The sequence below is a fragment of the Gadus macrocephalus genome, chromosome 11 (assembly GCF_031168955.1).
Source record: "Gadus macrocephalus chromosome 11, ASM3116895v1".
NCBI classification, from domain to species: domain Eukaryota; kingdom Metazoa; phylum Chordata; class Actinopteri; order Gadiformes; family Gadidae; genus Gadus; species Gadus macrocephalus.
The window spans coordinates 2056776-2067604 of NC_082392.1; the positions used below are offsets into that span (position 1 = coordinate 2056776).

Here is a 10829-nt window from a genome sequence, read left to right on the forward strand (position 1 = left end):
TGCTACTATTATTAATAGCGCTAATATGCTTCTTTTCCCTGCCTTGTGGTAGGCCTAAATTCTTGTACAGCCTCTGATCGAAAACTGTATTTTTTTTATTTATGTTTTATTTCCCCTCATAAATCTCCGGAGCGTTAACACTAACCTGCATCCGAACTTCAGACATCCTCCCGATCATGATATCAACGAAAGTCGTAAAATAAAACCATCCTTCTGGAAGCTAGTGTTTCACGGCCTTGACAACCCGGTGTCACCATGACAACCGGAGTTAGCATGGTGCTAGCGCGCCGTCGTCCTAGCATATGCTCGGATTCAGACAACACTGAATTTAAGTCTGCCCACAGGCTAACAGTTTCTATAATAGAGAGCCTGTTCGTGGACAGATGTATTCCAACGAGTTTGGGACGGAAACACAAACAAAAAAACACCTTTAAACTCATTGTGTAAAACACCTTTAAACACATTGTGTTTACCTGCAGTGCGACAGACTGTTAAACAAATGCTGACCACAAGCTTACATTTTTTAACAGTTTTTTTTATGATTTAAATCGAGGGTGGAAAAGGAATGTGTAATATTGCCAGGTTAACTGCTGAATGTTTATCGATTGTAGAGACTTTGATTACAAGTATGTTAACTGCTGGGGAAAAAAACGGTTGGAAAATAACGGCTAAATCAAGGCAAAATAAAATGAGCAGAAAGAATGGAGGACGTGTTAATCATTAAACTGGTCCGGGGGCAGTTTGTGAAACACGTAGAAGTTTCCTCTTCCCTCCATGGGGAGGAGAGGACGGGACACAGTTCATTCCTCTGCTATGTTATTGTGATCCTTACTGGGCGAAGTCTTCAGCTCAGCAGACCATTGATGACACAAAACCTTTTTGGACACATCTGACTCACTCCAGACATGCACTCACACACAAGCACGTAGGCACGCACACACGCACACGCACACACATACACACACACGCTGTGCTGAACATCTGGCCTTTAAAGGCCTCCCACATACGACATGTTGGACAGCTTTTAGAGGGAGGGATGAAGATTATAAATGTACGGCCACATGGAAGCCCAGAGGACATGTGAAAGCTCTTCGCCAGAAGAATAACACACACACACACACACACACACACACACACACACACACACACACACACACACACACACACACACACACACACACACACACACACACACACACACACACACACACACACACACACACATACAAGCATGCACACACACACACAGATAAACTCACAAACTTACAAGCATACACACTCACAGACACACTCACACACGCTTACACACAAACACACAAACACACGCTGACACATGGACACACTCACACACATACACAGGCCATCACACACAGATACAAGCATACACTCAGACACACACACTCGCACACGCTTATACACTCACACACACACACACGCTCACACACACCCACACATACACAGGCCCTCACACACACATACAAGCATGCACATGCACAGACACACACACACACACACAAACACACGCTTCCACACAAACACACTCACACACACCCACACTCACTCACACATAAACACACACACACACACACACACACTCACTTATGCAAGCCTGCCTCGCATAAACAAACAATTGCAAGCACATACAAGCATAAACACGCACACACTCACACATACACACAAACAACCACACAGAAAAGTAATTTCATATACAAAGGGTCAACTTATTTGTAAAATGAATATAATGAGATTAGATGAGATAGAAAGCGCTGCGAGGCGGAAAGTAATTAAGTCAGTAATTATCATTCAATCATTTGATTTGTTATCAGCTTCTCCAATGCATGCTTTTTAAGGTCCCTAGACTCAACAACGCGACGAAGAAAGAACCAAAACACCTGGTCCGAACCTAGGACTGCTCGAATGTGGGAAAAATCATAATCACGATTATTTTGGTCAATATTGAAATCGCGATCATTCAAATGATTATTTTTGAGTTTGAAAAAATGTTGCATATATTCAGCATATCTCTCCCAAAAAACGTTGTAACTGAGAGCTTTGAAAATTTGCCTTAAAAAATACACAAAATGTTCAAAATAAAAAGTTTCAATCTAAAATGATTTACAGATATCTATCCAGCTGTTCTGCCCTTTCTAAAAATTTTTTATAAAATAAATAATAATAATAATAATAATAATAATAATAATTGAAAAACTCCATTATGTTAAATTTGTGATTGTTTGACGCTAAAATCCCAGCAGTTAGCTCTGTAGAGGTTAGCTCCATTTAGCACTTTAGCGGATATCTCCATTTTGCTCTGTAGTGGCTATATCCATTTAGCTCTGTAGGGGTTAGCTCCATTTAGCTCTGTAGCCGTTAGCTCCATTTAGCTCTGTAGCCGTTAGCTCCATTTCGCTCTGTAGCCGTTAGCTCCATTTAGCTCTGTAGCCGTTAGCTCCATTTAGCTTTATAGTGGCTAGCTCCGTTGCTCTGTAGCCATTAGCTCCATTTAGCTCTGTAGCCGTTAGCTCCTTTTAGCTCTGTAGCCGTTAGCTCCATTTAGCTCTGTAGCCGTTAGCTCCATTTAGCTTTATAGTGGTTAGCTCCGTTGCTCTGTAGCCATTAGCTCCGTAGCTCCGTCGCGGGTGGGGGTCTCACCTGGAAGGCGCTGCTGGCGAAGCCGAGCCCCAGCTGCCGGCAGGTCACCATGGCCTCCATGGTGCCCCAGCCCTCGCTGCACACCGTGCCCCACACCAGGGAGCCGTTCCTCTTCACCAGCACCTCCACCCTGCCCTCGAAGGGGTTACGGCCCCCGCGCAGACGCAACTGGGGGCCCGCAAGGAGGCAAGGAATTCAAGGGTTAAACGCTATCATTTAACAGTTTTTTTCAATAGACGTGAAGCTATACATTGCAATACTGTACTGGATAATAGTAATTAAAGGGGACATATTATACCACCAGGTGTGAGTGTTGCTCACCTATCCAGCACAGATCTAGGTTGACACGCCCACTAGTGATGTCATATGGGGCAGATTTTCAAAACGGCTTGTAAGGCTAATCACACTCACACCTGGTGGTATAATGTGTCCCCTTTAAGGAGCAGGTATTGGTTAAACATTATGCTATAGTTAGACTCTAGACATGGGGTCGAACTCAGTATCTTTTGGCTAGCCAGGAGAGCCGTTACACTATCCTGCCTCTGCATGCAACGATACATAACAACAAATTATTTCACTAAAGAGTCTGAGAGCGGCCCCTGTGATTGGCTGATCCGTTGGTCACCTGCTCCTGGAAGCCCATGGCGGGTACGTTGCAGCGCACGGCCGCGTCCTCCTCGTGGCTGCAGCCCAGGGACTCGTTGTCGAAGAGGCACTCGGTGATGGACTTCTCGAAGCCCGAGCACTGCACCTCGTTCATGTGCACCGGGCCCATGCCTGCAGACCGGAGACATGGAGCACAGAGCACGCAGAGAGAGTCAGACAGGAGACATGGAGCACAGAGCACGCAGAGAGAGTCAGACAGGAGACATGGAGCACAGAGCGCACAGAGAGAGTCAGACAGGAGACATGGAGCACAGAGCACGCAGAGAGAGTCAGACAGGAGACATGGAGCACAGAGCACGCAGAGAGTCAGACAGGAGACATGGAGCACAGAGCACGCAGAGAGAGTCAGCATGCAGACAGGAGACATGGAGCACAGAGCACGCAGAGAGAGTCAGACAGGAGACATGGAGCACAGAGCATGCAGAGAGAGTCAGACAGGAGACATGGAGCACAGAGCACGCTGAGAGAGTCAGACAGGAGACATGGAGCACAGAGCACGCAGAGAGAGTCAGACAGGAGACATGGAGCACAGAGCACGCAGAGAGTCAGACAGGAGACATGGAGCACAGAGCACGCTGAGAGAGTCAGACAGGAGACATGGAGCACAGAGCACGCAGAGAGAGTCAGACAGGAGACATGGAGCACAGAGCACGCAGAGAGAGTCAGACAGGAGACATGGAGCACAGAGTACGCAGAGAGAGTCAGCATGCAGACAGGAGACATGGAGCACAGAGCACGCAGAGAGAGTCAGACAGGAGACATGGAGCACAGAGCACGCAGAGAGAGTCAGCATGCAGACAGGAGAAATGGAGCACAGAGCGCACAGAGAGAGTCAGCATGCAGACAGGAGACATGGAGCACAGAGCACGCAGAGAGAGTCAGACAGGAGACATGGAGCACAGAGTACGCAGAGAGAGTCAGCATGCAGACAGGAGACATGGAGCACAGAGCACGCAGAGAGAGTCAGACAGGAGACATGGAGCACAGAGCACGCAGAGAGAGTCAGCATGCAGACAGGAGAAATGGAGCACAGAGCGCACAGAGAGAGTCAGCATGCAGACAGGAGACATGGAGCACAGAGCACGTAGAGAGAGTCAGCATGCAGACAGGAGACATGGAGCACAGAGCACGCAGAGAGAGTCAGCGTGTCAGGAGCAGAGTTCCTCAACCCCATCCGTCAATCAATCCAACTTTATTTTGTAGCGGACGATTGGTTTTCCAAATGCACTGCCAATCTAAAAGTGTGCTACCCTGTGTTGCTCGGCAACCATTTCACCTGTCTTGAGAAACAATACCGCTAGGCTGGAGAACGATGAGTTGTTTTCAATTAAATGATTGAATTCGATCTCGCTGTGTGTCTATCTTGTGAAGTAATACTAGCTAGTCTGTAGTAAGCGTTGTGTAACCGTTTTATAAAAGCAATAAGCCACTTGAGGCTGTGATTTACGGTGACTCAGGAACGCCTCTCCTAGCTATTCTGAGAAGTCCCCTTGGCTTGGCCGTTTCCTAAAAGCCCCATTGTTCGAAAAGCCCCTCGCTAATCTAATATCGCTGTGAACCAAGGCCTCTCGTGTGAGGGTGTCGCTTAAATGAGGAATTGAAATCACAGTAAAAGTGCAGGAAGAAATAAACACACCCTAGATAGAAGCAGGGCTAAAAAGATGTGTTTTGGTTCTAATCGTACACTCTCTATCTCCCTCAGGCACTCGGGGGGGGGGGGGGGGGGGGGTGGCTGAGGTAGTTACAGGAGTTACAGCAGGCGAGGCAAATAAAGTGCTTTTTAAATTCCAATTCCTGTTCCCACAACAGTTTAAGGTACAATGATATGCCACCAGTTATGAGCGTAATTAGCCAAGCCATTGAAAATTGGTCTCCTATGACATCACTAGTGGGCGTGCTACAGTCCACAGAATACACAGTGGACTGCATGAAACATTGCTCATCTATCCGTCACACATCTAGGTGGACACGCCGGCTTGTGATAGGCCGGTTTTCAAAACGGCTTGTAGTGGCTAATCACAAACACACCTGGTGCCATGTCATGGAACCTTTAACTAACAGTTAAATAACAATAAACTAGGTGTGAAGCACAGGCTCAGAGTGGCTGAGACATATTCTAGGGGAGGCAGCTCTATGATTCAGGTCACACTGAATCTCTCCTGGTTTGTTCAGGGTTTCGGGGAGAGCAGGTAACATTTGCAGGTCAGTGATGAATGCTGAGGTGGGGAGGCTGTGGTGAAGCGGTTAGCCAACATGTGTTCCTACAAGGTCATGTTAAATCACACACACAGTGTTCAAATCCCAGATAGTTTCTCTGAGTGACTACGGAGACTGAAAGTCACGTCGGAGAGCTGGTTTCTCCCAAAATGCTCCCGACTGCCAGCGATTTCTCAGACTCTGTGGTTGAAACCGACGGAATGTACCAACGCAGATTTCACTGGTGGAGGAGGGGAGTTGAGAAAACACCAATCAGTGTGATAAGAGAAAGCATCGAAGCAAAGTAAACTGGTTGTCTGTTGACTAAAGGTGGTTTAAATGGGATCTAAGGTGAATTAAATGGGATCTGACTAAAGGTGGTTTAAATGGGATCGGACAAAAGGTGGATTAAATGGGATCTGACTAAAGGTGGATTAAATGGGATCTGACTAAAGGTGGTTTAAATGGGATCCGACTAAAGGTGGATTAAATGGGATCCGACTAAAGGTGGTTTAAATGGGATAGGATTTAAGGTGGATTAAATGGGATCTGACTAAAGGTGGTTTAAATGGGATCCGACTAAAGGTGGATTAAATGGGATCCGACTAAAGGTGGATTAAATGGGATCCGACTAAAGGTGGATTAAATGGGATCGGACTAAAGGTGGTTTAAATGGGATCTGACTAAAGGTGGATTAGATGGAATCCGACTAAAGGTGGATTAGATGGAATCCGACTAAAGGTGGATTTAATGGGATCGGACTAAAGTCGGACTGAACGGGATGTGACCAAGTTGGGCTGAATGGGATCTGAAGGGAGCTGGTGGCAGGGCGAGCTCACCCTGTCCCAGCCGCCCTCCAGAGAGGGACTCCTTGGCCGTGCCGAAGCCCAGCTCCCTGCACACCACGGAGGAGGCCAGCAGGCTCCAGTGGTCGTCACAGATGGTGCCCCACTCTCCGCCCTTCAGCACCTCCACCCGGCCCTCCCCCACGATCGCACCTCCACGCAGTCGCACCAGGGGCTGCTGCAGGGGGGAGACGGGGGAGAGAGGAGGGAGAGAGAGAGATAAGAGGGGTTAGAGAGAGGGAAGGAAATGGAGAGAGGTAGAGGGGGGGAGAGAGGCGGAGCGAGAGGGAGGGAGCGAGGAGAGAGGCGGAGCGAGAGAGAGGGAGGGGGGAGAGAGGTGGAGAGAGAGAGGGAGGGAGTGAGGTGGGAGAGAGGTGGAGAGAGAGGGAGGGAGTGGGGAGAGAGGTGGAGAGAGAGGGAGGGAGGGGGGAGAGAGGTGGAGAGAGAGGGAGGGAGTGAGGTGGGAGAGAGGTGGAGAGAGGGAGAGGTGGAGAGAGAGAGAGAGGGAGGGAGGGAAGAGAGGAAGAGAGATAAATAAAGGGAGAGTGTTTGGGAGAGAGAGAGGGAGAGATAGAAGAGGAGCGAGAGCGAGATGGACAGAAATGGGGGGGAGCGAGAAAAGAAAGAGTGAGAAGAAGAAAGCGAGAGATAGACAGTGGGAGAGGGAGGGACAGAGCGTATGAAGAGAAAGGGGGAGAGAGAGAGAGAGAATGAGACAGGGAGAAGGAGAAGGAGGAAGAGAGAGAGAGAGGAGGGACAGAAGCAGGGGATCATATATAAATCGGCGAGGGATCGTGCCCGGGCTAAAGGGAGAAAGACGTTTATTTAGGTCATGCTGGTTCAAGGAGGCAATGTTCCAAAAATAATAGTAAGATGAATGTCTGCAGCCGCGGGACTGTTGACTCACTGCTCCCGCGTCAGGACGCCACAGACCTGACAGTATACACAACGTAGAGCTACAAACCTAGACAGTATACACAGCAGAAGTAGAGCTGTACACCCGGACAGTTTACACAAGTAGAGCTGAATCCTAGACAGTATACACGAGACGTAGAGCCACAATCCCAGACAGTATACATAGCAGATAGAGCTGCAAACAAAGACAGGATACACAGCAGAAGTTATAGCTTGTACAATTTCCACCGCCAGTACTCTCTACTAAAGGCTTTCAGCAGCCACCTCTCTAGTCTCCTCCCACAATGCACCGGTCAGAAGAACTACAGGGCATGATTCCTCAGGGGAGGAAATTACCTGCAGGCTCCCCACTGAGCTGTACATAAAGTACATAAAGTCTCAGACTTGATGGGTGTTTCAGAGGCATTTTAACATAATGCCATCTTTTGATAGAAAGCGTTTATCAGAGTTACATTTCAGATTTCAGATGAATGTCAGAAGTCTTTGGTTTAATTTGTTTTTTTCTCATTTGTACAGTACTTCATGACCCAACAAAATATTATTCCCCCTAATTTCCTTCAATTGTAATTCTAACAGTCGAAACATCAGACGTGGTTTACGAATCAAAAATAACCTGTTGGGCCAAATATAAATGAATCATCTGGACTTAAACAGAAAAAAACATCCATAGTCGCTGGTTTAGCAACCTAGCGTGTCTCAAAATGGCGGCTCTGTTAGCCGGTTAGCTGAAGCGTATCCCTTTATCACCCGGCCCCAGACGCCGCAACCACTGGACTAAAGCGAAGCCGCTTGAGAGGGCTTCGTGATATTTGTTTTTCCTGTCAGTTTGTTGACCAATTCAGCCCCCTCCCCCGCCCCCCCCCCCCCTCCCACCAGAACCCAGCCGGGCCTCATGGAGCATATATGGGGAACTTTGAGTCGTTAGGATGCAGTGTTCACCCAACCGACAAACGCCCGAGTACTGTCAGAATACTAAATCCTACAACGGGAACGCTGGAGTGGACCTGAGGGGAGCAGCCACTGGAGAAGATCCGGGCTACGCCTCCTGTCCGACCGAGCCAGGGCTAATGTTGGTAAAGGCTGGATCTGTCGTTAGACAATACAGAAGAGCTGGGTCGACATGCCGTGGCTTGTATTGTTCCCGGGTTACCAGAGACTACACTACCTGGTTTAACAGCCAGATGTCCTGGCAGCACCCCAGGTACAGGGAGTGGGTCTGGTATACGCCAATAGTTACTTGAGGTATACTTGGGTTATGGTGGTTCTTCTGGAGTTTCAGTTCAGTTTTGTTCAAACTTTTTCACATTCAGTGAGAGAACCACACTATGGTGGGTGTGGTGGGATGTCTGAGGAAGTTTGGAAATAGTGGGCGCTCTCTCTCTCAATCTCTCTCTCTCTCTCTGTCTCTCTCTCCGTCTCTCTCTCTTTCTCCTCCTCCCTCCTCTCTCCCTCCCTCCCTCTCTCTCAACCTCTTTCTCCCTCCCTCTCTCCCTCCCTCCCTTCTTCTTTGCCTCCCTCCCTCTTTCCCGTCCCCCTTTGTCTCTCCCTCCCTCCCTCTCCCCCTTTCTTCCTCTCTATCTCTCTCCCTTCATCAATCCATCTATCCTTTCCACCATTGCGCCACTTCTTATACGACATCAAACCAAATACCCTTCATTACTACACAACTATCCCTCTCTCATTCATCATGTCTAGTTTCCGTCACAGCTCGGATGTCCTGGCTCTGCATCCCCCCCTCCCCCCCCCCCCCCCCCGACCCAGCTAAGCTATCGTTCCGAACTAAGATGGCCGCCAGGTGACCAGGGCCCCGGCAGCGGCGGCGTGGCGGACCTGCCTCCTGTTTGAAGGCCTTCCTGAAGCCGCTCTGGGGCGTGGGGGCGAAGGCCCGCCCCGGGACGCAGCTGACCACCACGGGCAGACCCCTGGTGCAGGTCCCGTTGTCCTTCCCCTCCGCCATGTCCCCCTGGCCCAGGTGGCAGCTGGACAGGTGCGCCTCGTTCCCCGTGCAGTTGACCGAGTAGTCCCAGTAGGACGGCTTCCTCCGGCGGGCAAACATCCTGGAGAGGGAGGGAGGAGGGGGGAGGGGGGAGGAGGGGAGGGAGGAGGGGGGAGGGGGGAGGGGGGAGGAGGGGTGGAGGGTGGAGGTTTGAGGGGGAGAGGGTGGAGGTTGGAGGATCAGAGGGGTGGAGGGTGGAGAGATAGAGGGTGGAGGGGGGAGAACGGGTCAGAGGGGTGGAGGGTGAAGGGGGGTCAGAGCAGTGGTGGGGTGGAGGAGGGGTGGAGGCGGGTGGAGGAGGGTGGAGGTTGGAGGAGGAGGAGAGGGAGGGAAGACGGTTTGGTGAGCCATGAGGATAAGGACTCAATAATAATCACAACTCAATGAGGAGTTCGTCTTGGTGTGTGGACGCAAGAAAGAAAAAACTTCAACGATGTAGTTGTGAAAAAATAATGGATGAATAAATACCGATAATATGACCTGTGATCTGTGTCCACTGGATTAGAAAATATTTGCTACCACCTCAAATGGAGTCGTCGAAACGACGAGTCGATGAAGAGGAAGTGATTGAATCGTCTGTTTTGATCGCTCTGAGACGTACTCCCGGGCTGATGGCTGAGGATATTGTCTTTTTATTTATTATTACAACACTTCAAGAGAGCAGTTAAACGCTCCACTTGGGAATTACGATCAATACCATCTCGAGCACAAAGCCCACCGCTGAGCCGACCGCAGCTGAGGTGATTTTGTTATTTCTCCACAGAAATCAATTCCAACACTGGACGACTATCAGATAAGGCCGCCGCCTTACACGGGAGATTGATCCAGACACACATCAGGGTTAATTATGTCCTTCTGAGGCCCCAGTAGCGCTAATCACTTCATCTGCGAAAGCGGCTAGCTTCGTTAGCTGTGAGGCTACAGTATGAGAGGGGTCCATGGAGAGGCAGGATACTCTAGTGGTTTAGGGGTTCGATTCCAAGCCCAGAGGTTCTGTGTTCAAACCCCAATGATGAGATGCTTATTCTGCTTCTTTAATGCTTCTATCCTGAAAGCCTTCACTACGAGTCACTTTGGATGAAGGTGATAAAAAGCAACCAAAGCCCAATTGACCGTTGATCCATCACCATTATCATTGTCGGTATTAGGGGCCTTTCTCTACCAAATGCATCTGTAAAAGGACTGGAGTTCAGAAGATTGCTGGAACAGCCTGTGCTCACATGGCGTCGAACGTGGAGTACGTGACGCAGAGAGGTTGCCAGGAGACAGCGATTGTTTCCCGTCTGCAACCCCAGACGGGAGTGGTTCTGAGGTGAGAGGTCTGACTCGACCAGGGACACACTCTTTGTCCCGGCAGCTTGGAAACACATCCTCTCAGCTCAGCCACCCCAAAGCCGATGTTCCAGACTATCTGGAAGGGCCTTTTCCTTCAAATCCTTGAAATCTCTCTTCTATCTTCTGAGTATGTGTCGTCTGTTGGTTCACTTGTGTATAAATGACATTCATCTCAATGGGAGATTTATATTCCACCTTAGATACCTCTCCTCTTTCCCTCTCTC

At 49.3% G+C, this 10829-nt stretch overlaps 1 protein-coding gene across 1 annotated transcript in view; it reads right to left on the bottom strand.

Moving 5' to 3' along the window:
* Positions 1–10829, bottom strand: part of loxl2b (lysyl oxidase-like 2b) — a 25214-nt gene that overhangs the window by 9795 nt on the left and 4590 nt on the right. Inside the window, exons 3-5 of the mRNA XM_060064351.1 lie at positions 6354–6534; positions 3278–3429; positions 2653–2820 (exon numbers count right to left, since the gene is read on the bottom strand). Coding sequence (XP_059920334.1) covers positions 2653–2820; positions 3278–3429; positions 6354–6534 — 501 coding nt within the window. The remainder of the gene's footprint in view (positions 1–2652; positions 2821–3277; positions 3430–6353; positions 6535–10829) is intronic.